The sequence below is a fragment of the Nelumbo lutea genome, chromosome 8, assembly GCF_056320005.1.
Source record: "Nelumbo lutea isolate HS-2025 chromosome 8, American lotus-T2T, whole genome shotgun sequence".
Lineage (NCBI taxonomy): Eukaryota > Viridiplantae > Streptophyta > Magnoliopsida > Proteales > Nelumbonaceae > Nelumbo > Nelumbo lutea.
In genome coordinates, this window is record NC_142691.1 from 28,570,069 (window position 1) to 28,596,029 (window position 25,961).

The 25,961-nt window shown below is 37.3% G+C and overlaps 1 protein-coding gene and 1 long non-coding RNA gene across 2 annotated transcripts; one reads left to right on the plus strand and one right to left on the minus strand.

Annotated features, from left to right (window-relative positions):
* Positions 1-1,042: 1,042 nt before the first annotated feature.
* Positions 1,043-8,270, plus strand: LOC148843609 (ARF guanine-nucleotide exchange factor GNOM-like). The gene is made up of 3 exons (XM_088959829.1): positions 1,043-1,217; positions 2,191-2,937; positions 4,003-8,270. Exons 2-3 carry the CDS (start codon positions 2,206-2,208, stop codon positions 7,678-7,680), a joined length of 4,410 nt encoding a protein of 1,469 aa, XP_088815955.1. The 5' UTR covers positions 1,043-1,217; positions 2,191-2,205; the 3' UTR covers positions 7,681-8,270.
* Positions 8,271-14,597: 6,327 nt separating this feature from the next.
* Positions 14,598-15,818, minus strand: LOC148843610 (uncharacterized). Its single transcript, XR_016103800.1, has 3 exons — positions 15,144-15,818; positions 14,876-15,041; positions 14,598-14,783 (listed from the first exon to the last, which is right to left on the minus strand). It is a non-coding gene; the product is annotated as an uncharacterized LOC148843610 (long non-coding RNA).
* Positions 15,819-25,961: the final 10,143 nt, after the last annotated feature.

Genomic DNA, 25,961 nt, shown 5'->3' on the forward strand with positions numbered 1-25,961 from the left:
TTTTTTAATTTTAGAAAACAAAAATCATTCATTTGAAATATGTATGATTTTTTTTTTTTGAAACAAAAACTTACATCCTTTAGAAGAATCATGTTGTGTTTGCTGATGCAGCAACTGTTTTTGCTTAAAAAAAATAAAAATCATACATATCAGGGTGTTCATCAACATTCAAGGTTTTTTTTAAAACAAAAACAGCTGCTGCACTGTTTTGTTTTTAAAAGAAAAATAACACATAGCCCCTAAATGTGTTAGCTGTGTATTGGGCTGTGGAAGTGGAACCATATATGGTCCACATTAAGAGGTTGAATGGTTGTGGGTTTCATGTATTTTATGACCGATGTAAAACGTTATTATTGGTTCTACAACTTTCTAAGCAGCAATTGTGTCCATAGAATCTATATATCTATTATATTAATCAAATGGATCTCAGATTTACGAATTTAAAGTCCATTTTTTATGGGTTCTCTATGATATGAAAAAGATATGACATCCAAAAAACAACTGAATAATAAATTGTAATCATAAACATGATAGTCAATAAGATGTTATTTATCAAATTTCATGAGTGGGTATTGATTGGTCAAAACTCTTTCCATACCATACCTTTCCCGCATCATAGATTTCCCCTTTATTTATTTATTTTGATTTTGAAAATAAAAAATTATCAATTAAAGGAAACTAGGAAAGAGGGCTTGAGAATTTTTTTCTTATACAGAAAAACCAAAAGAAAATTGAAAGCATGCTATATATTTTGTTTCAAGGAAAGAAAAAGGGAAAATAAAAATAGTATACAAGAATTTTCCTCTATTGTCTTCTATAATCTTGCCCTAGCAATTATTTTCTCAAGTCCTATAAGGAACAAAACTATAATTATTTTCTCAATAGAATAGAATAAAAAATGAACAAAACAATTGGAAATTTGGAATGCACGCGACAGCCCATGAATGAGTCCAATACAAAGTGGATATGAACAGCCCATTAGCCTATCAAGAAAATAGCCCATGAATCTACTATAAGAGAGAGCCCACAAACCTTCAGAGTTCTCCTTCCGAGGACGCGCGAGGCCGAATGAAAGAGCCCAAGTGGAATTGTCGATGCCAACGATCCAAGCTTAATCAACTCAATTCCGCTTCCCCTCCAGTTCTTTTTCAGGTTAGGGTCCTGTCGGGGCGATCGGTCTCGTCGGGGCGATCTCCTGAGGTTTTGTTCAGAAAAAGGTCAGTTCTTTGCTCAATCAGATTTTACGACATCAGATTTCGTCTAATTCCTTCAAATTTCTTCAATTCTTTTTGTTGTACTTCTTCATTTCCACGAATCTAGATTCGCCAAATAGCTTTGTTGTGCTTCATTTTTGTTTCCATTTTCAGTTTAGGTTCATAATTTAATATATGTGCTTGAATTATGCGAATCCTTTCATGTTTGCAAACCACATTGTATTCCCAATTCTCATCTGAGATCTGATTCTTTTGACCTATAGATCTTCATCTTTAAGATTTTGCTCGCTTCTACTTCCGAATTCTTTTCCTTCAATCCCCCTTTCTCCAGGTTATCCACGAATGTAAACCCATGCAGAAGGGTTGTTATTTTTCTTTTTCGATTTAAACTCTTTGTTATTATAGCTTTTTATTGGAATTTTACCATTTTTTTTTCATTTTCTCGGTACGCTTGAAGCGCTATTTAAACCATTGTTTGAAAATTTCAATGTTGGTATTTTAAATAATATTCCCTAATTGATTCGCAATTCCCTAAAATTCCATCAATAACGTTGCACAGATTTGTCAGAAGATGTTCGCAACATGTTTATGGAATTTATTAGTTAATCTTTTTTGCTCGTGATAAAATCATAAACAATGCCAGTTAATATGCCAAGAAAGGAGAGCTGAATAGTTTGTTTCAATAGGTTGTGTAATGGTAATACCCATATCAGAGGTAGTGCTAAAAGAAAATTGTTTAGAAGAATGGAACTTCAAACTGATTACTAATGACATCCCTAGTAGTATGCTTCTCCGTGTTCATTCACTTTTCTCACTTCCTACTATTCTGATCTTTGTTTATCCCATTGAGTAAATGAGATTTGTGGTTTATCTGTTCTATGTTACTTAAGGGGCAGGGAATGATTCACCACCCAGCTTCTTGTGCCATTTCTACATTGCTTTCCTAGTATAGCTCATCATTTGGCTTTCTAATCAGGAATTTATTATAAATATGGGGCGCTTAAAGCTGCAGTCAGGAATCAAGGCAATTGAGGAAGAGCCTGAGGACTATGATTCTACATCTAACAGAGGTGCGTTAGCATGTATGGTGAATTCAGAAGTAGGTGCTGTGCTGGCTGTCATGAGAAGAAATGTAAGGTGGGGAGGTCGTTATATGGCGGGGGATGATCAGCTTGAGCACTCTCTTATCCAGTCTTTAAAGACATTAAGGAAGCAAATTTTTTCATGGCAACATCAATGGAATACAATGAATCCAGCTGTCTACCTCCAGCCTTTCTTGGATGTGATTCAATCGGATGAAACTGGTGCACCAATTACTGGTGTTGCCTTGTCATCCGTCTACAAAATACTTACTCTTGATGTAATTGATCTAAATACCACAAATGTTGAAGATGCAATGCATTTGGTAGTTGATGCTGTGACAAGCTGCAGATTTGAGGTGACTGATCCTGCCTCAGAAGAAGTGGTACTGATGAAGATACTTCAGGTTCTCCTGGCATGCATGAAAAGTAAGGCATCGGTTGTGTTGAGTAATCAGCATGTCTGCACCATAGTAAACACATGTTTCCGTGTAGTTCATCAAGCAGGAACTAAAGGTGAGTTGTTGCAGCGGATAGCTCGGCACACAATGCATGAACTTGTTCGGTGTATTTTCTTGCACCAGCCAGACATTGACAATACTGACCGCTCACTGTCTAGAGGCATGTCTTCTGTCAAACAAGAGGTATTGATGCATTAGTTAAACATTTCCATCTATTTAGATATTTAGCTCATCAATCTGGATTAAATTTTTGTAGGCCACCTCTAAATAGGTTTTTAGACCAAACTTAATGCTGATTAGGAAAATCATAAGCTGCTTGTTAGAGAAAACTTTTTGATGTGTACACAGACACATTTCAGCATGGACAAAGGTTGTCTTGTCAGACTCAAAAAGGCCTGAAAACCTAGAATAATGAACATGGCTGTATGTATAAATACAAATGTATAGTTGTTTGTAAGTAGGCATGTACATATATTCATGTGCTAATGCATGATGTATACTTGTATTTGCTCTCTCTCTTTTGAATATAATAGTCACCTTTTTTTAAAAAAATAAAGAAACTAAAGGTATATGCATTGTGTGTGTGTTCAACTGTGCTTTCAACATGTCTTGGCATGGGTTTTCTGTCAACAAGTCTCTGACGTTTGGCACAGATTGGAAATCTATGGATCATCTGCCTGAAAAAAAGAGATTTCAGTTCAGAAAGAGAATCCATGCAATAGATGGTAGTGACATTTAATGGACATAGATTTTTGGTCCACATCTTGAAGGTGGCATTTTTTAGTGCAAATGAAGAGTTTGTATAATGAGTTGATTGAATAGGTTGGGGTGCTTTAACCATAAATCTTTCTTAGCATAGTAGTCATAGAAAATTCTCTTTTTATTTTGAATCTTCTTTTTACAGAGGGAGAAGCCTTTTGAATGAAACTTAAACTCATTTTGAAACATGATTGATGATAAATATGAGACTGGTCATGTTACTACTTGTCTCTCAAATGCTTCCCCCCTGCCCACACATGCATATACAAAGAAAGAAAAAATGATATCTTCTTTGAAATGCAAATGATAATTGTGATATGTTTCTTAACATTAGGAAATCACAAACTCTATTTTCTCTTGGGAAATGCTTTTATCTTGGCAGGAAGCTCATATATCACCCTCTAAGGCATTTCAACAATGAGTATATATGGCTGCTTAGTTTTGATTAGATATTTTCTTAATATGCAAGGTTGACTGTTTCTCATGCAGGTCTGTGGACCAGAAAAGGATCACAGTTTTGGGGCTAAACAACTAGATAATGGAAATGGCAGTTCTGAAAGTGATGGTCAACTTCCTTCTGTTGGTTTTGCTTCAAAATCTTCCATGGGTTTGGTTGGAACCTTGATGGACGAAAATACAATTGGGGTTGTTAATGGGAAGGATGCTTCTCCAAATGATTTGAATCTCATGACAGAGCCATATGGAGTCCCTTGCATGGTGGAGATATTTCACTTTCTGTGTTCCTTGTTAAATATTGCTGAGCATATTGGAATGGGCCCTAGATCAAATTCCATGGCTTTTGACGAAGATGTGCCTCTTTTTTCTTTAGGACTGATAAATTCGGCCATTGAATTGGGTGGACCCTCTATCCGAAAACACCCTAAATTATTGTCCTTGATACAGGATGAATTATTCCGCAATCTCATGCAGTTTGGCTTGTCAATGAGTCCATTGATTCTGTCAATGGTATGTAGTATTGTTCTCAATCTGTATCTCCATTTACGTAGTGAGTTGAAACTACAACTTGAGGCTTTCTTTTCTTGTGTGATTTTGAGGCTAGCACAAAGCAGGCATGGGGCTTCATACCAACAGCAGGAAGTTGTCATGGAGGCTCTTGTTGACTTCTGCAGGCAGAAGACATTTATGGCAGAGATGTATGCCAACTTTGATTGTGACATTACCTGCAGTAATGTATTTGAAGACCTTGCTAACCTATTATCAAGAAGTGCATTTCCAGTGAATTGCCCTTTGTCTGCGATGCACATCCTTGCTTTGGATGGTCTGATTGCTGTGATTCAGGGAATGGCTGAGAGGATAGGAAATGGGTCTCCTGTTGTACAGGCTTCATCAGAACTTGAGGAATATACCCCATTCTGGACTGTTAAGTGTGAGAACTATGCAGATCCTAATCATTGGGTTCCTTTTGTCCGTCGAAGGAAGTACATAAAGAAAAGGTTGATGATGGGTGCTGATCATTTTAACCGGGATCCAAAAAAGGGCCTAGAGTTTCTTCAAGGGACTCATCTTTTGCCTGATAAGCTTGATCCCCAAAGTGTTGCTTGCTTTTTCAGGTATACAGCTGGGCTAGATAAGAATCTTGTTGGGGATTTCCTGGGAAACCATGATGAGTTTTGTGTTCAGGTGCTTCATGAATTTGCTGGGACTTTTGATTTCCAAGATATGAATTTGGATACTGCATTGCGGCTGTTCTTAGAAACTTTTAGGTTGCCTGGAGAGTCGCAGAAAATTCAGAGGGTGCTGGAGGCATTCTCTGAGAGATACTATGAGCAATCACCACAGATTTTAGCCAACAAAGATGCTGCTCTCCTGTTGTCTTATTCTCTTATAATGCTGAACACAGATCAGCATAATGTACAGGTTAAGAAGAAGATGACTGAAGAGGATTTCATCCGAAACAATCGGCATATTAATGGTGGAAATGATCTCCCTCGAGAATTCCTATCGGAGCTGTACCACTCAATTTGCAAGAATGAGATCCGGACAACCCCGGAACAAGGTGCAGGTTTCCCTGAGATGACACCTAGCCGATGGGTTGATCTAATGCGAAAATCCAGCAAGACTTCTCCATTCATCATGTGTGATTCTAGAGCCTTCCTGGACCATGATATGTTTGCGATTATGTCAGGTCCAACAATTGCTGCTATCTCAGTGGTGTTTGATCACGCAGAGCATGAAGAAGTCTTCCAAACATGTGTGGATGGTTTTTTGGCTGTTGCAAAGATTTCAGCATGCCATCATTTGGAAGATGTATTGGATGATCTTGTTGTGTCTCTTTGTAAGTTCACAACCCTCCTAAACCCATCTTCTGTTGAAGAACCTGTTCTAGCCTTTGGTGATGACACAAAAGCTAGGATGGCAACTGTAACGGTTTTCACTATAGCAAATAGGTATGGTGATTATATTCGCACTGGATGGAGAAATATCTTGGACTGCATCCTAAGGTTACACAAACTTGGTCTTCTTCCGGCTCGTGTAGCCAGTGATGCTGCTGATGATTTGGAACTCTGCTCTGATCCTAGCCAAGGGAAACCTGTTACAAGTTCCTTATCTGCATCTCAGATGCCTTCCATGGGTACTCCTCGGAGATCATCGGGGCTGATGGGCCGGTTCAGCCAGCTTCTCTCTCTTGACACAGAAGAGCCAAGGTCAAAACCTACTGAACAGCAACTTGAAGCTCATCAACGGACTCTTCAGACAATCCAGAAATGCCATATTGATAGCATATTTACAGAGAGCAAATTTCTTCAAGCTGATTCACTGTCTTATCTTGCTCGAGCTCTCATCTGGGCTGCAGGGCGACCTCAGAAGGGAAACAACTCTCCTGAGGATGAAGATACTGCGGTATTTTGTTTGGAGTTGCTGATAGCAATAACTTTGAACAACCGTGACCGAATCATTCTCCTCTGGCAGCTTGTGTATGAGCACATATCCAACATTGTTCAGTCGACTATGATGCCTAGTGCACTGGTGGAGAAGGCTGTGTTTGGACTCCTGCGGATATGCCAGCGGTTACTTCCATATAAAGAGAACTTGGCTGATGAACTTCTTAGGTCACTGCAACTAGTGTTGAAGCTTGATGCCCGGGTGGCTGATGCATATTGTGAACAAATAACACAAGAAGTCATGCGCCTTGTAAAAGCAAATGCTACTCATATTAGATCTCAAATTGGATGGCGGACTATCACTTCCCTTCTTTCCATCACAGCTCGTCATCCAGATGCCTCAGAAGCAGGATTTGAAGCACTAATATTTATCATGTATGATGGTGCCCATCTCTCACCAGCAAATTACATTCTCTGTATTGATGCATCAAGACAGTTTGCCGAATCTCGAGTAGGGCAGGCAGAGCGATCTATCCGTGCATTGGATCTGATGGCAGGCTCCCTTGCCTGTCTTGCACAGTGGTCACGTGAGACTAAGGAGACTGCAGGGGAGGGAGCTGCTAAATTGTTTCATGATATAGGGGAGATGTGGCTGAGGTTGGTGCAAGGACTGAGAAAGGTGTGTTTGGATCCCAGGGAAGAGGTCCGGAACCATGCCATATTATCATTGCAGAGATGCTTGACAGGGGTGGAGGGGTTATCCCTTTCACTTTCTTTGTGGTCTCAGTGTTTTGATTTGGTCATCTTCACTATGCTTGATGACTTGCTAGAGATTGCACAGGGGCATTCCCCAAAGGATTATCGAAACATGGAAGGCACCCTTATCCTTGCAATGAAGCTCTTGGCAAAAGTGTTCTTACAACTACTGCATGACCTCTCACAGGATAAAACATTTTGCAAACTATGGCTAGGGGTTCTTAACCATATGGAGAAATACATGAAGGCTAAAGTCAGGGGGAAGAGGAGTGAGAAGCTTCAGGAACTAGTCCCTGAGCTCCTTAAGAATGTCCTGCTTGTTATGAAGACAAAGGAGATTCTTGTGCACAGAAGTGCTCTAGGTGGGGATGGCTTGTGGGAACTAACATGGTTAAATGTAAACAAGATTGCTCCTTCCTTGCAATCTGAAGTGTTTCCTGGCCAAGAGATGGAGCAGGTGCGTCATAAGCATAATGATGCTGGGGGGAGTACGGCCTCTGATGGGACTGGATTCATTCCATCAAGTGAGGCATTGACAACTTCTGAAAGTACAAGGACAGGAGGATAATATGTTTTACCATTTTAAGATGGCCTTATTAATGCGCCTTGTAAAATGCCCAAAACCAAAAGAAGCACTAATTGCTATTGTAGGGTGTGTTCTATATTTGGGTGTTGAAATTTACAAGTGAGAATTGCTCTTCAAAATACTTCAAGTTTACAGATCAATGGTAGCTGTGGGAGGCATACTGGAACAGAGAAATGAATTGTGATAGAGGGTTTATTTGGACAAACTGGATTGTGTTATACTGGTAATATATACATCTTCTTGTGCTGGCACTTGTTCATTTCTTGATATTTTGACCTCAATGAAAGCATGGTGCACAGTACCTTCCATTTTTGAGATATGCCTCTGAAGATAGTTATTTGACGATGGTTTGGTTCTTTTGGTTTTGAAAATTTTGTATCAGGAGAACGTGGTAGACTTTTTAAAAAATCTGAAAGATGTCGAATTCATCCTGTTTGTTCATGGGTTTTTGTAACTAACAACTTGAGTTCTGTATTATTTTTGGTCATGTCTGTAGAAACATAACATTCTAGTTATTTTCTGTAACTCATGTTATTGAAGTGTTCTAACTCAGCTTGAGACTCTTGAAGTTATCTTGTTTGGTGTTACCTAATTTCTAAGACATTCATGAATTGCACGCTGGATTAAGTTAATCTTCGTATACTGCACCTACACTTGGGTGGTGTTCAGTACCATGCTCTGGTTCCAGAACACACCTTGATGTCTGGGCATTCTTTTATGCTTTTTTTTTTCTAGTGCTGGGACCAGCAGTGTGTTCCAGAACTCCAAAATATTGCTGGTTTGGTTAACATGCTTATTTCTCGTGGTTTGAAACACGAGAGATGTGGTGTTTCAAAACATAACACACCACACCACAACTTGCAGAACACTACCAGAGGTGTGGTGTTTCAAAACATGTGGTTTCAACCACACTACAGAACGGCCCAGTGGTTTGAAACACTCAACACGTATAGAGCACAATACAGAACATTCCCTTGGTATTCATGTTCATTGTTTTGAAAACTGGACTATATTGGCTTGTTGACTGGGTTCAGCCAGAACAGGACCCCTTTACAGTTGCCAAATATGATTATGAACCATCCGGAATATGGTAAATAAATATCGATTTTGGTTAAACCCAGATGACCAACGGTTGAAATGGGTTTTTTTATTGAACTGGAAACGGGTTCTTTCCAGTTTCCGGCTCAACGTTTAGTTGGTTTTCAATACATTGTTCATGTTTATTGATATTTTCAATGAATGTAAAATTTTGGTATTCTTGGTTTGGGCTACAATGTGGGGATTCTAAGACAACCAAAAAGAAGTAGATGTTAAATTGGACAAATTTGATACAAACATTAGGGCCAATCGTTTGCTCTGAAGTTTGACTTATGAAAATGCAATAATTACATTAAGAGGTATATTGGTATTGGTGAACTTTTATTTTCTTTAAACTTTGAATGCAAAGAATGTTATTTTGAATTCTGAATTTTGAAAATTATCAAATATCCCTTTTGACCCCATGTATGAAAGTTTTTGTTTGTCTTTTTGGGGGCATCATTGAAAAACAAAAAGTCGTATGATTGAACTTTAAGAAACAAGAGAAAACGAACAACCATTTTTCTCTTAAAGTTAAAAAGTTCCTCTTAAGAAATAAGAGTTAAGAGGAAACGAATAAGCCTTTGGCTTATAAACAGGTTTTAATTGTTGTATGCATGATCCATTCTTGTATAGTTCTTGATATGCCTTGTTCCAAACATGGGTGGTAATGAGGAAGGGGTGATAAACCTAAAATTGCTATTGGGTAATTTTGTGGGGTGACATGTTTAAGGATAAATTGGACTAAAATAGGCATTATAGGGGTCAATCTAGAAGAAGGGGAACTCCATAGATTCGTAGAGATTTTAGGGTGTGATTATAAATTGGCCAATGAGCTACTTGGGGTTACCTTTAGGAGGCAATTCTAGGTCAAAAGGTTTATGAAAGCCGGTCATTGAAAGATTTTCTAGGAAGCTAGCTGTGGAAGAGGAATTATATCTCTCTTGGTAGAAGGATAACCTTGATTAGAGCCACTTTGGCAAACCTCCCTATTTATTTCCTTTCATCTTTTATAATACTCTGTAGAGTAACAAGGAATTTGGAAAAATACATGAGAGATTTACTTTGGGACCTAGGAGAAGAGAGGAAGGTTCACTTGATTAATCGGGATCAAGTTAGAAAGCCCAATGATCAAGGGGGTTTGAGAATAGGAAATATTTCACTCAGGAACTTAGCTTTGTTAGGAAAATGACTGTGGAGATTTCCTTTTGACAGAAACAAGCTATGGCACAAAGTCATTGAGAGTATTCATGGTTTGGATGCAAAAATTACCCTTCATGTTTCTTCGCTTCTTCTTGGAAAGCAATTTATGAAATTTACCTGACATTCCTTAATTCCATTCGACTTAATGTGGGCCAGGGTAATAAAATTCGTTTCTGGGAAGACCTTTGGGTGGGAGATAGTCCACTTAAGGACACTTTTCCTGACCTCTACACTTTGTCAAATTTTAAAGTGGAAACGGTAAGAAATTTGGGAAATCCTAGTCCAAATGGGGCTAATTGGAATCTGGGTTTTAGAAGGGGCCTTAGGGAAAATGAATATAACTCTTTTATTCAATTACTAGACCTAATAGGACAAGTTCATCCATCCTTGGAAGATTCCAAAAGATGGAAAGGCTCTTAGGATGGCCTTTTCTCTTGTTCTTCAAGGTAAATATTTGTAATATGTTGCAGAGAAGGCCTTTTGTATGCCTTTCTCCTCACATGTGCTCCCTTTGTATGAAAAGTGGTGAGACCCTAACACACCTATTATTATCTTGCTCCTTTGTGCATCACATTGAGCATTTTTCTATACTCTCTTTGGGAAGAAAGGAACAACAAAGTATTTTTGGATAGGAGTAGAACAATGGAGGAGGTAATCGACACCATCAAAGTTAAAGTAGCTCACTGGGTAAGATCTATGCATATCTTTCAAGATTTCTCAATCATAGACATTATAAGATCTTAGACAGAAGTAGCACAAACAAAAGTGAAAGAGAAAGTAAGGATGGAAACCTCTAGATGGTAACAGGTTTAAACTGAATTTTGATTGAAGCTCTTTTGGAAATCCATGACTATTAGGTATTGGGGGAGTAATCAGAAATTCTGAAAAAAGAATATTAGCTTTGTTCTCTGGACCGATTGGCATGGGCAACTCTCTAAAAGATGAGTTAATGCTACAAGGGTTGAAGATAGCTAAGCAACTAGGAATGAGGCATACTGAGATTGAAGGGGATTCCAAGGTGATCATCTCATTGGCTAAAAACAATAGAAGTATTCCATGAACATTCAAACAAGTGACAAAGGAAGTGGAAAAGGTTGAAAGAGAGGTAGAGATTGAATTCAAATGGGTTAGGAGTGCAAATGGGCTAGCTGATTATCTTGCTAAACAAGGGGCTTTAAGGCAATAATTGTTTTGGACAGCAATGTAAAGTGGGACAAAAATTTGTAATAGTGTGGGAGCTTTAATCCCATACATAAAGCTGTAAAACCTTATTTTAACCCTAATTTCAAATAAAATTATCTTTTGCTAATAAAGAAAAACATGAGTTCCCTCTAGTGTTTCAGGTGCAAGGAGGATACATCTAAGCCAGGAAAAAGCTCTATGATCAGCTGGTGTTGTTCTCTAGCTATGAAGGCCTTTACTTTACTAGGATTTATAAATGTTTTATGGTGAGTGAAAATTGATCCACATGGAGTTAATTTTGTATTTTTGGATTTAATTGCAAAGAAAGAATGTCAATATATCCAAATGAATTATGTGGATGGAAAATTTTGGATGGTTTATTTCCTACTTTTGTTTCTGTATAAACAAATATAGAAAGATCTCTACTTTCTAGCCACTTTCTTTTCCTTCTAATTTTCATCTATTTTATCCCCTTTTACCTACAATCAAACAGTGTTCTGATGGGCTTACATCCAGAGTATTGAGAAATATAAAAAGTTCCTTTTACTTGCACCATAGCTTTCAAGGTGCCAAGGCAAGACTAGGCAACAAGGGGGGTGCCTAAAGGCCTGGGTGATGGATTTTTTAAGTAAAAACCATAGATCTTAGGGTAATTGGTAGTATCCTAGGTTATAACTGTATATTTTTAAATAATTATCCATACTTTTCATAAGGAAAGTATAAATTTCATGTTGAAGTATATAAAATCAATCTATTTATAAGAAGAAAAAGAAGAAAGAAAAGAAAATTCAAAATATAAAGGCTGAATCTTGGAAAAAGAAGAAAATGTGTTGATTAAACCAAATTATAAATTATTCCTTACTTATTGGTTCAGGTTTTGAACTCTTTAAGGGTAATTAGCAATGTTTGGGGTGATTAAACTATAATAAATAAGAAAATAATAAAAATAAATTTGTATATAAGCCCACAAAATGAATATTTTAGTTTAATAATGTCTATAGTCATAATCTCAAAAAATAAAAAATATAGAAGTATTTTACAACAGAATATAAAAAGTTACTTGACGATCAAGTGAGGTGAGCCTCCATGGGCACAATCACCCACCTAGGCATCGCCTTGACAATTATGACCTGAACCCTATCACAAAAAGCCCATTTGCATCACTATTTTCACTCATAAGGCTGTGTTTGGTTGCAATACAAATAAATTTGCATTGATGCAAAAGTTTGACAATGCACATGATTTGGGTGTAAATTCTGACTTATTTTGTTTCAAAATTTAGTTTATCTTGTTTGAATGTAGTAAAATGAAATAAATTAAGACATGAAGCAAAATAAAGTAAAAGCCAAAACAAAATTAAATGAGGATTTACATATTACTTTGTACTGGTGCAAATAAAATTATACTACAACCAAATACAGCCTAAAGTTTTTCCTTATTTTTGTTTCTTTTTTCATGAATAAAATTGGATAAACCTTTTCTCATTATTCTTTTGCATATTATATATATATATATATATATATATATATATATATATATAATTAGATATATAATTACTTAACTATATAAATATATAATAGTTATTATAAATATTGTTAATAACTAGATATCGAACTTTTGGAATGGTTTTGACAGTTTTTTAGTTTTTTAATTTTTTTGTTAGAATGGGCTGACTGTTCGACATGGTAACTGGACCCTTAATTGATTCAATCTCTGGGTTGGTTAGTAATTTTGACCATTTTTATTTATTTTTATTTTTTTGTTAGAAAGGGCTGACTGTTTAGTTCGAATGGTCGGACCATTCGACCCAGTAATTGGACCCCTAACCGATTTGGTCTCTGGTCGATTTTAAAAGCCATGATATTATGCCATTCGAGCATGTAACTAATAAGACCCAAAAATGGAACTGTTCTAGCCATCGGTTTTTGGGTCGACAATTCAACCGTCCAGTTCGAACGAATGACCCATTCCGACAACAAAAATTAAAAAAATAAGAAAAGCATTGAACTGGTCAACAGGTTGACGGTTCGACCACTCGAGTCGATGGGTTATTGACTAATTCAACGCCTTTTGGCCAGGGACCAGGATTGGGGTAAAACGGAACTGGTTGCTTGGATGGTTCCCAATTAAAAAAAATAAAAAAACCGGACGACTCGTTTTGACAACAAAAATTACAAGCAAAAAATTTGAGTGTGTGAGGTCCATTAAGCAATACCATATGTGTCATGTCATTCCAGTGTGTAACTCATACGACCTAAAAATGGAATTATTCTGGCCATTGGTTTTTGGGTCGATGGTTTGATTGTTCGGCTCGAACAAATGGCTCGCTCTGACAACAAAAATTAAAAAAATAAAAAAGTGACCAAAAACCATTGAACAGGTTAATGATTCGACTATCTGAGTCAATAGGTCATTGACCGATTCAACGATTTTTAGTCAGGGACCGAGATTAGGATAAAACATAACTAATTGCTTGGATGATTTCTAATTAAAAAAATAAAAAAATACCTAAAAACCATTTTATAGACCAATGGGTCGATGATTCAACCGATTGGGTTAATAAATCATTGATCGATTTAACGGTTTTTTGCCGGGGACTGAATCAACGAATCATCCGTTCCATTCTAGCCTGGGGAAGTAGGGCCCCTACGCTTAAAGCAATTTGAGATGAAGCTGTCATACACTAAGCGCACTAGCAATCAACTTGTACTCACAGCATCATTTAATGTAGAAATACATTTTTTGGGTAAATCTGTTAAATTATCTCCACACGGTACCCATACTGTTTAACTATTGTTTTGCAATTTTTTTTGACAATTACCTACCTCTACGCCTGCCACACCATGATGTATAAATTTTTTTTCAAAATTCAATTTTGCCCTTCGTCTCTCTCTTCTTCACCATCCCCCTCCCGGCGGCAGCTATATTAAACCACTTTGCAACTGTTCCACTCCTTATTTCTCCGCCGCCATCGCCACCACTGTTGTCGTCTGTAAATTATCGGCAGAAGCTCATCTGAGCTCAACTTCCCTCGAGTCCAAAAGGGTCTAAGAAGCAAAAGCAGAAATAGTGTTCGGAAGCCCAAATCTAAACAGCAAGCCTATATCCCAACAGGAACCTAGACCTGAGTATCTCTCATCTGCCGCTTTGATGTAGGTACTCAGATCCGGTTGTCATACAGTGAGGAAGTTGCTACTGCCGCTGGTTCGAGTTGCAGCGGCAGTGGCGGAACAGGGGAGAAAGAAATGAAAAAAGAGGAGAAAGATGGAGGGAAAAAGGAAATTGCCGGTGATTAAAACCCCCGCTGCAATTAAAGATTCACCGGCAAAGGAGAAAAAAAATTCAAATGGAGAGAATGAGAGAACCGGAGCTTTACCATTTGGAGCCTTGACATATCCATTCCTATTATCCGCCATTAAAGGTTTACGAATCTAGAATAGTTCAAAACTGCAATAATTCGTTCAAAGAAACTGATGAATAAATTAGGTGACGGACAGCTTGTAATTCTCAGCTTTCCCCTTGTGCCAAATAACACCTCACAAATAACAAAAGCAATCAAATCCCAAACACACTGCAACAGGAACTCACGATTTTTCTTGTACTAAGTAGCGCTAGCCCGTTTCCTGTAAAAGTAGGGTTACTTCACCTCCGAATCTCCATCAAAACATAAACCACGACTCAGAAAAGAAAAGAAAAGAACTGAATAAAGACTCACCTTTCTTGTACTCAGAAGGAGTCCTCTCTACTAAGAGTCATAAGAAACTCTCTGATGTTAGGGCTCAACTACGTCTTATTTCTGCAATCCCCAAAACTAGTAATACGAGACCGCCAACAAAACTGAACTTCTTCTCCTATTTCACAGTGACAGAAGTTCCCGTCCTCTGTTCACAAAAATTAAAATCCAAAGCTACGGTTAGGGTTTTCGCTACCTGCAAACTGAAAACAACGACAGAATAAGCAGAAAACAAGATGAGAAACTTTACTAGTTATGCTTCTTTCCACTCATTTCTTGGTCTCTGTGGCGATGAGCAGACCAGCTTTCCCATCACCGAGCTATTCATACAGTGGGCATGAATCCTGTTCCCGATGAATCATTCCAGTAAATCTTTGGTTATGTGGCATGTAATCTTTATAATTTTTCTCTGCAGCACTCCTTAATTAATCGTTTTTGAAACAAGACGTGTTCATGTTTCTTGTAGTTTCGCCGTGGGTCACTGTAGTTCTCAGTAAATTGTTGTAGGTATGAACGAGAGAAATTGAGAAATAGAGAAAGAACGAAAATGGTTTTCGTGAGAAACAGAGAGAATGAGTGAGAACCAGAGAAGCCAAGGGTCACCGCTGCAAAACCACCTGTCGCTGGTTGTCGTAGGTCACTGTAGTTCGTTGTAAATCGTCCAAGGTCAGAGCGAGAGAAGCTAATCCATGGAAGAGGAAAAAGCGGGCAAAATTGACATTTTGTTTCTTTGCATTAGTACTTAACGACAACGATAATTATCAGTAAATTTAAGGGTACCATAAGACTATAATTAAACAATAGGGGTACCGCGTATCATTACATTAAACTAAGAGATTTACCCTTTTTCAATACATACAGTAAATCGTGGGCAGTATCAAGAACTGATGCAGTTTTTAGTTAAATAAATAATTTGTTCACGGATAAAAGAGCAATCAGCCGAGATCAGAATTTTATAACGCTAAAGTACAAGGGGAATGCATCTGACCGTGAATTGATGCCAAATTCACGATTTATAGGGAATAGTAGGAGGGGTTAGAATTCAGAATTTTGCATTGTGTGTATCCATACTTGTCCGTAAAAATAATTAGTTTACTTTTATACATGTTTTGTGTTAGCGTAATCTATCAAAAATAGTTTCATTATCTTCTTCCTTCTAGCTACATACTTTTTCTTCTCTTCTTTTCTTATTGTATCATCTTTAGGTCACCGACCTTGTCTCCCTATTATAATTAGCTCTATTATAAATAGAGTTGTAGCCTATTGAATATATGCATCAAGAGAAACTATTATCTTCTCCATCCATCCTTTTTGGTTCATATCATCCTTCTTGGTTTATATAATGGTATCAGAGCCTGTGATACTTTATCGGATCCGTCCCTCCACTTGAGCTTCGCCGGCGCCCTCTCATGAGTGCACACTATCGTTGCACCGGTTATCGTATCACCTCGCTTTGAAGGCTAGCTCCCTCGCATAACCGTCCATCGTGATCGTCGTCCTGTACACGACTTCTGGTGCACGCAGAAAACATAGTTCAATTCTTATTTGCTTCTTCTTCTTCAAGCCCGAAAGCAGGGTAATCAAGAGTTTGCCATCTGGAGCACGAAAGCTTGTTGATCCAGCTTCGAGGATAATCACGAAAAGTGCCCAGCTATTATTCTCGTCTGTGTTTCGCAAGGGTCTTCCTGCTTCAACGCCTGGTACAGAGGTAAATAGAGAACTGAAGCTTGGATCCTCCGTCTTCCAAGTCTGTGACCAGACCGACAACTCCTCTGCTCCGGTTGGCTGTGGAACAAGCTTGGATCCTCTGTAATCCAAGTCTGCGACCAGACCGACGACTCCTTTGCTCTGCTCCAGTTGGCTGCGGAACAAGCTTGGATCCTCTACGACCAGACCAACGGTTGGCATTTTGAATGAGATCTTACTGGAAGCAGGGTCATCGAGGTAGATATCCTAGAGGGTGACCCAACCCGAATCAGGAGCTCCTTACGCTTGATGCCGATTAGCTTCTTCATCCGGTGGTTCTCCACGAAGGCGATAATCTCATTCGCGTACGAGACCTGCTTCCCGTGCACTTGAAGGTGTGCTGCATTCTTCCTCCTTAAGCCAGACGAACCCGGCTTCCCTGTTGTGGGCCACCTCCTCCGTTCCGTCCAACGGTAACAGACCCTTGGGCAGCGATATCTCCTCCAGAAGCTACAACGATTTCTTCTTGCAGAGAGCATCTTCGCCTTCTCTCTGTAATTCTCAATCGCTTGACTCGCCATTGTTGTTGTCTGAATTGGTCGCTAAGGCTTAGTTGGGGGAAGACAGAAATAGAATTAACTAAAGAAAGCAAGAAAATGAACACGAGTCTGAGCCTGAGCCTAAGCGAGAGCCCCGGGTCTACCTTGTTTCTTTTCCCGTGATTTGTGTTGCTCAAGAGTTTTGTGTTTCTCCTCATGGATTCGTCTGAAGCTGCTCAACATATCTCTCATCCCATCACTATTACATCCGATGGCTCAAATTATGATTTATGGTCCCAGGAGTTGTGCAGTTTTCTCAAGGGATGTCTTCTATGACGATATGTGACGGGTGAGATTCCCAAACCTACTAAAATTGCTGAACGAGTAGAAAAATGGGACGGGAAAAATCATCAAATATTGATCTAGTTTCGCAATACTTGTATTGCAAGTATCAAGTTGGAATTTCTCAGAAATAACTCTCCTAAAGAGGTATGGGATTTCTTACAAGTTCGTTATTCTATTTCTGATGATGTGCATCAGTTTCAGCTTTGTAGGCGTCTTCACCATATGAATCTGCAACTTGAATAGACCATTCACAATTATGTCTCTGAATTACAAGTTCTTTGGCCTTTCGGAGATCCTACTCCAACGGGACAAATGGAGAATCCACAATGAGTGCAGGGTTTCTCTTCTCGGAATATCAAGAATGAGAGATGAACGAGAGGGTGGCAGAAAGGTGTGGCTCAATGTGGACAAGTTGGGTGATGAATTAGATGATGGGTTTGGAGGTGGTAAGATGAAAGATGCTGGCATTCAGATGTTTGGAGATTTGTGGAAGAGCAAGGGCTAGAAATAATGGGGGAGATGGCTAGAAATAAGAGGAAGGGTTGGAGGTGGAGGGCCCCTTCTTCGGTGAGGAAACATGGGAGAGAATTTATAGGTGATGTTCTCTGTGCTTATGCTGCATTGGTGTTGGTGTTGGAAGTTATAATAAGAGTAAATTGGGTATTTTTGGAAGTTATAATAGTTACGTGATACATATTTGAATGGTTTATGAACATTAACGGTAAGTAAAGTATTAGTTAATTGTCAAAAACAATAAGGGTAACGTTAGTCAATTTTCAAACAATAAGAATATATTTGATCAATTAGCTAAACAATAAAGATAATTTAATATATCCATTCACAAGAAAGAATGACAATTTAGCATTTATGTTTCTCTCATTACTTCATGAAACGCCAATAGATGCTGAAAACAAAGTTAGTAGGTAAAGTGAGACAGTGGCAGAGTGTTGGATCTTGGATTTCTCAAGTTACAACTGAAGAATATATTTTTCTTTCAAGGCCGGTAGGGGAGAGATCTAATCGGAAGAGAGCAAAGGACCGCTGCAAGTGTTGACAATAACAAAGTTGTTGATGTTTCCTTTCGACAGAAATTTTTTAAAGCGCCATGCATCTTCCTTGGAGATTGGAGACGAACTAGAGATGCTATGTAAGCCAGTAATATGTGATAAGACAGTGGTGGTGATTTAACTTGAAAAACCCTGGAGGAGAATGGTGGGAAAATTTGGTTCTTTGTAAATAACAATATGGGAAAGGAAAGAAAAAAAAGAGATAATAACTGGGTTGTTTCCTGATGAGCCAAAGGCAAGATTGTATACATTGGTCTGGGCTATTTATCATGAGTGAACATGCCAGTGTTCACTACAGATGGGACCACCTACAGTGAGCACTGGTGGGTAACCCAGTCCAATGTGTTCAATCTTGTCTGCAGTTAAGCTAATCTAGGCTCATGTGGTTTTGGTTATGGGTTCCTTGAGTATGCTATTTATAAGTTCCCATATTATAAACCCTATTTATAATATTTGGACCAAGGTTCAAAAAATCATTACCTATTGGCCTATATTAGCCGATACATATCATATCGGGCCCTTCCTGATACGCTCCTACAGGGGTTGTATCGGGTCAGGGCCTGGTTCAGAGGGTAATCGGGACTTAAACTGGCCCCTCTGAATCAAAATTAGAAAAAAAAAGTAAAGTTAAAAAAAAGGACCGATACTGTTGGCCAGTATCCATACTATGAATCTTGATTTGGACCTCCATATTTTGGAATGAATAAATTTCTTAAAATACTTTAGAAAATTGATTTATTTATCCTTACTGTTTAGAATTAGAATTGTACTTAAGTACCTTAAGTTTTTTAATAATTGACTAAATCCTCCTATTATCAGTATTGAAGGAAAGATGAAAAAGGGGTATTTAACTCGTCATTCTTCTTTAAATATTCAAAATGAAATATTTGACTAAAAGATAATTTTTTATTTTCCAGTAAATTATTACGATTTCTTCTCTTGAATTTCAAGTCCAAGATCAAATCTGGTTGGTCTATAATTTTTAGTTGCTTTTGATACCCAAGACCCAAACCAACTCCATGGTGCAATTAAAGATACTTTAATTTAAACAGGAACTCAATACATGATCATAGAACTTGCACAGTTTGGACTTGCAAATACCTGCTCTGTCTCTCATACATGGATGGGTAATAGCTAGTAGTAGGTGGGTAGAAAAATTGCCTCCAGCCACTGTCAAGACTCAAGATGCTTTGCCTTCGGACCCTATCAACAGCTGTGCAAAAGCCTTCAATTCGAATAGGGCTCTGAGAGATTCATTGTTTTGGCAATTTATAAAAGAAACATGTTTTGGGAGTTGGTTTTGGGCTATGTTTTCTTCCTGAAAGGAGCATCTCTCCGATGGCCGAAACATTGGTCGAATTCAGTTTGGCAAAATCTGGTCCACTACAAGGAATTTCTACAAAGGTATAGCAAGTGGTCTTCATTCTCAGTGATAGTTATTTTGGGTTTAGGGTTATAATGGATATTGTTCATGTGGGTACCGGGTAGACTGAATACTGGAGAGGAGCTTTGAACTGTCTTTAGACAGTCGTAGTCTGAATGCTAGAGAGTAGCTATTGACAATCTTGATTCAAATTTGATTGAATCAGTTCAATTGTGACCGGATGGTTCAGTTCAAACTTGATTCAACCTAGGGGTGAAACTTTTGTGGATTAAGGTTAAGATTTTGTCAAAATTTCAATGGGTCCAATAAGAAGTCCGAACCTGAAACAGTGTAAACGATTAACTTGGGCCAACCGGACTTGTACCCCTAATTTAACCCATCCACATTATTCATAGACATAAATGATGGCTACATCACCGCCCCCACCTCTGCAAACTGACCTAATAGTTGTATCGCTAAAATAGTGACTACTTCAATACCTCTTCTATATAGAAATTAACTAGAACAATTTCTCTAATTTGAATCTAGATATTCAAAAATAAATTCCCAAATTTAAAACCCACCAAGGTCTAAGCTCACTGGCCTTCAATGTGATAAGGGATGATGAATGTTGAGTTTTATTTTGAAAATTTGAAGAATAATAAAAGGAAAATTTGACCAAAAAAGGATGATACTGGATTTTAAATAAAAAGTTTACATGGTGTCATATGTGAACAAATTGTGATGGAACTCTAAAGGATGCTAACGGTAAAAGAAGACTTAATCAATTGTCAAAAACTTGAGGTACTTTAAGACAATATGTAAGCTATAGGGATAGAATAAGTTAATTTCCTAATACTCAGGATTACTTGAAGAAATTTGCAATTTATCCTTTGAACTGTGTTTGTTTTCAACACAAACACTGAACCAATGGATTTATAAAATATACCCCAATTCGGATTTGTGAGCATTTGTTTGTCTACAAAGGTGAATCTATTAAGAAAGGAACATGCTTACCTATTCCGTCAATGGAGAGAGACCACCAAATGTGGAGCATGGGTAGTTAAAGCATTAAATGTTTTCTTCCATGCAATCTACCAAACACCAACAAATTTGTATGGATTTAAAACAAACAAGAAAGGGCATTTATGTATAATACATATGTGCGTTTGTAACACAAATAAACATAACCTTGGTTATTATTCTAGAAAGTCGTAAAATTTAAGTTGATGTTAATTTATTCAATTTATTAGCTTGAACCACCCCGGTCTAAGTTGATTTACTCTGGGTCAGCCGGGTTTATGCACTTATTCGAATCCAATATCTTGCAAGTGTACAAGCTTCTTTTTAAATCCCTATTACAAAAATGTGCGAATAAACCGAGTAGGTGACCATCACAATTAAACATGCCAGTGTTTGAGTTATCATCATCCTCTATACCCTTGTATAGAAAATTTTCTGTACCAAAACAGTAACAATCTATTGGTATTGTTCTGGTATAGGAAAATTTTCTATACCAACGTTATAGAGGATGTGATTTCAACAGATATTTCAAATGGATTTCTTACTCACTTTTTCTACCCATCTTTTATCCACCGACTACGGTGAATTGCAGTCACACATGAGAGATCGGTGGATAGTAAAAGTGAGTAGGAAATCTGTGTTCCAGATGTACTTTTACATCTGTGCGCAGCCGATTTGTATGTGTTCCACTAATCCAGTATCAATAGATTCCAGCACCTTCCAAGTTTCGATAGATATTTGGCGCTCTGTGGGCAGCCGATATGTTGTCTCTTTGGTACAGGGAAAGCATGAGGCATCGACTTTATTAATGTAGTCCTCACAGATTTAGGCCTTATTTGGTTTGCAGGAATAGGAATAGGGGTCTGGAATCAGAATTGGAATGGGTTATTCCAATTTCAATTCTTTGGTTGGCTAAAATTAGAATCTCATTCCCATTCCCCATTCCTGCTGGAATGGCATTCATCCATTCACAAGGGAATGGCCATTCCCTGCCCCTCCCTTCGAAATGAAATCCCATTTCTTTTGATTTTAATTTTCATTCCTATTCTCATTTGAACCAATCAGATTATAGGAATGGACCATTCGATTCCGATTCTGATTCTAATTCCAACTATGAACCAAATGGACCTGTAATAGTGCTTTTGCTTAATTTTCAGTTGCTAATCTTGTTGTGTATCTTTCTCCAATAAAGCTGTTGGGTTTTTATTTATTAGTTTTTTTGCTTATTAATCCAAAATTTACTCCCAAAGTATTTGAATACTCAGGGTCCATTTGGTTTGCAGGAATAGGGGTTTGGAATCGGAATCGGAATGGGAATGGGTTATTCTAATTCCAACTGTTTGGTTGGATGGAATTGGAAGCCCATTCCCATTCCTGTTAGAATGGCATTCCCCCATTTGAGGGAATGGTCATTCCCTGCCCCTCCCTTGGGAATGAAATCCCATTCGTATTGATTTTAATTTCCATTTTCATTCTTGTCTGAACCAAACAGACTATAAGAATGGACCATTCCCATTCTGATTCCGGAAAATTTTGATTCTGATTCTGATTCCGGCTATGAAATAAACGAACCCTTAGATTTTTCATTCCTAAATTCAGCCATTAGTTTTTGTTGCTTTATAGAAAATAATTTGTTGGTTCGAGAGCTCTTCAAGAATTGCTAAAATCTTGGTCAAATGCTCTAATTGCTTTTCAGTTGCAGTGAGCTGGTTCTTTTGAAAACCAACTCCAAACAAGCCTGTGCAGTATAGAATAGGTGCTGTCAAATAGATTTTGTTGGAAGGCTAGTCAACAATTGTAAGCGCTATTCAAAGATTTAAAAATGACATTGCCCATCAGATACATACAGAAAAAGCTAGAGCACAAGAAGGAAGAAGGAATCTTTAAAGCCTAAGGACAGGAGCCATCAGACATGCATGAATTTTGTTGAAGGTTTGGAACCCACATGTGTGGGTTTATGTGGCATGAGGAGGTTGATTATAGATGGGATCTAGTGCAGTAAGGTTGATTATAGATGGGATCAGTGTTTGAGCTTGGGATACCCAATACTTTTTCTGACTAGTGTAAATCCAACATTCAGTGGAGAATACGATTGAGTTTTGAATGATGAACTTTCGAAGTAAGCAATATATTGACCATCTGAATGAAGGTCTTTGTCTTTCTCCTCTTTCTTTGTACCCACGGATTTGGGGTTAAAGAAAAGAAGATTTTGAGGTTTTGGCATGGTGGTCTTTGTCACCCTATTATTCTTTCCTTTGGCTGTGTTTGGTAACGATGTAAATGGAGTGTAAATTTTGGTTCAGGGTAAATTTGCATTCTGGTTTACTTTTACTTTATTTAGCAATGTTATATTTATATATTGACAAATGACAGAAAACACAATTTCTAATGCATATTTACATTGATAATAAGATGTAAAAGTACATCAATAAAAAAGAAATAAATTTGTATTGGACTTTTGATAAAAAACCACATATGCTTTATTGGAATTCATATTTGTATCTATTACAGCTAAAAACAAAGTTTTTAAAACTGACCTGGAGAACAAACCAGTCAGGGGGCTGGTTCTTGGGTCGAATGTTCGATCCAAATGGTCAGCCCATTCTGACAAAAAAATAAAAAAAAAATAAATAAATGGTCAAACCTGCTGAATGGTTTGAATGCCCAGGTCAGCAGTTTACTGAACAAATCAACGTTTTTTTGCAAATATCTTCTTTTGGGGAAAAACAGAACTGGTCACCTGACCAGTTCCCGGTTTTTCCGGTCTGACCGTCCAGTCTGGTCCTGTTTTGAAAACCATGGATAAAAATCTGTTTGGTAAGAAGGTAAATTTGTTAGTGCAAAAATAATCAAACTTTGCAATTTATGTGGACCGTTTTACACTACATATTTGCATTCATACATATTTGCATCATTTCCAAACACATCCTTCATTGCATTCAAACAGGCTTAAAGTCAGTTGACACATATAAAGCTTTAGGCTGTGTTTGGTTTGAAGGAAAAAAAAAAACGGAGAAAGGAAGAGCTACACAATATTATATTAACCATATAACATTTATATTTTAAAGTGGTATGTCTGATTTTATTGATGGAAAGATCATGCATTCTAAAAAGTTAGACATGTCGCTTAGATGTCTTAGATTCAATGACCTGTATTTATCGATACCATCCACTCTGATAAATTTGACCATTTGTCCAGTTTAGTATTATAGTTATAATTTCGAAGGAAGAGATTAATCTGTTGTTATGGTTCAGTTTGGAAGCAGTACAAATGCAAATATATACACCATAAATACATACAAAATAATACAAAATATAAGGTTTTGCACTCTATATATTTGCATTTGTACTCCTTCCAAACTCAGCCTATGGGGCACAACTTTGATGCCTTGATTTTTAGGTTGATTTTGCAAATTACTTGGGCAGTTCTAAATTAGTTGGAGTTTTGGCTATCACTAGGATGGTTAATTAGACTAGTTCACCGCTATTGGGAGACCACATATGGATAATGGATCGCATCTTTGGTTGATTTGGTACTTCATTTGAATGTGATCAGTTAGCTAAAATCAATTGGTACATAATGTGGACGGTCAAGATCAACTAAATAGGAGACAATTTTGATGGTCCAGATTTTTGGTTTATATATAAATTTTTTTGGTTATACTAATCTGTGAGACTTGCAGGGTAAAGGAATAAAAACCTCAGTCTCTCAATTCATGGGAACTCAGATGATCAGATGGGACCCAGGGTTATGAAGTGGGAGGCATACCAATATAAGAGGGATTATGTGGTCATAATTCCTTCTCATAGCATGAAATTTTCAGTATCAAATCCAAGATTAATCTGACAGTCCAACAATTAATTATCCTCTGCCAAACCATGAAAAAAATAAATACTGCAAATTGAGGAATGTGGTTTAAAATGTTGGTGAAGCTTCATAAAATATAATGAATATTACATAATTAAGCAAAGATTTTTCCAACTTGGATCATCAATATTATGTACTGAAACATTTAACTGGGAGAGTTGTATGGAATATGTGCATGTCTGTCAGTTTGTGTCCAATTGTTATAATCATGTAAGATAAGATCATATGTTTAAAGTGTAAAACGATGCAAATAAGTGTGAGTGCTAACAGTGCAAATATGCATTCTTCTCAGGTACAGTGGGTTATTCTGTCATGGTTACAAGTTTTTAAGGCTGCGTTTGGAAACGATACAAATAAGTATGAATGTAAATATGTAAAGTGTAAAACGATTCATGTAAATTGTAAAGTTGGATTAGTTTTGCACTGAATTTTTCTTCTTACCAAATAGATTTTTCGCTGTAATGGATGCAAATACGAATTCCAATAAAGTATATCTCTTTTTTTATCAAAAGCTCATTTGAATGCAAATTTACTTCCTTTTTATTGATATGCTTTTACATCCTAATACAATGTAAATATGCATTGGAAAATGTGTTTTCTATTATTTTTCAATGCATAAATGTAGTGTTGCCAAACACAGGCAAAAGTGAACTGTGATTTACACTCCATTTACATCATTTCCAAATGCAGCCTAAATATTAAGAGTGACCGCTGAAGTTAATCGAATATATAATATATGATAAATATACATTGGTTCAAGCAATCGTCTACCCAACTCACAAGGGGTTATAATAGTGGTAGACTAGCAATTACAAAAGAAAGGAAGAGAATTATACATGTTTATACCATAAAGCTGATCACAAAACTATGTTTAAGATGCAACAATTACAAGAGACTATGAGGCTGTAAAATAGCCATTGCTTGATAGACTACAATTAGGTATAATAAGTATTAACCATTATTTCAACAATCGTCCTGAGAGCCTATTATTGGAGAGCCGTAAATGATTAAGATTGATCAAGTTTTCAGAAGTAGATGGAATGGTACCTTTCAAATGGTTATCAAATAAATATAATTTCATTACATTTGTCAGATTTCCAATCTCTTGAGGAATGGAACCTGATAGCTCATTTTCATGGAACAATAAATGGATTAGCTTGCTCAAGTCACATAGGGA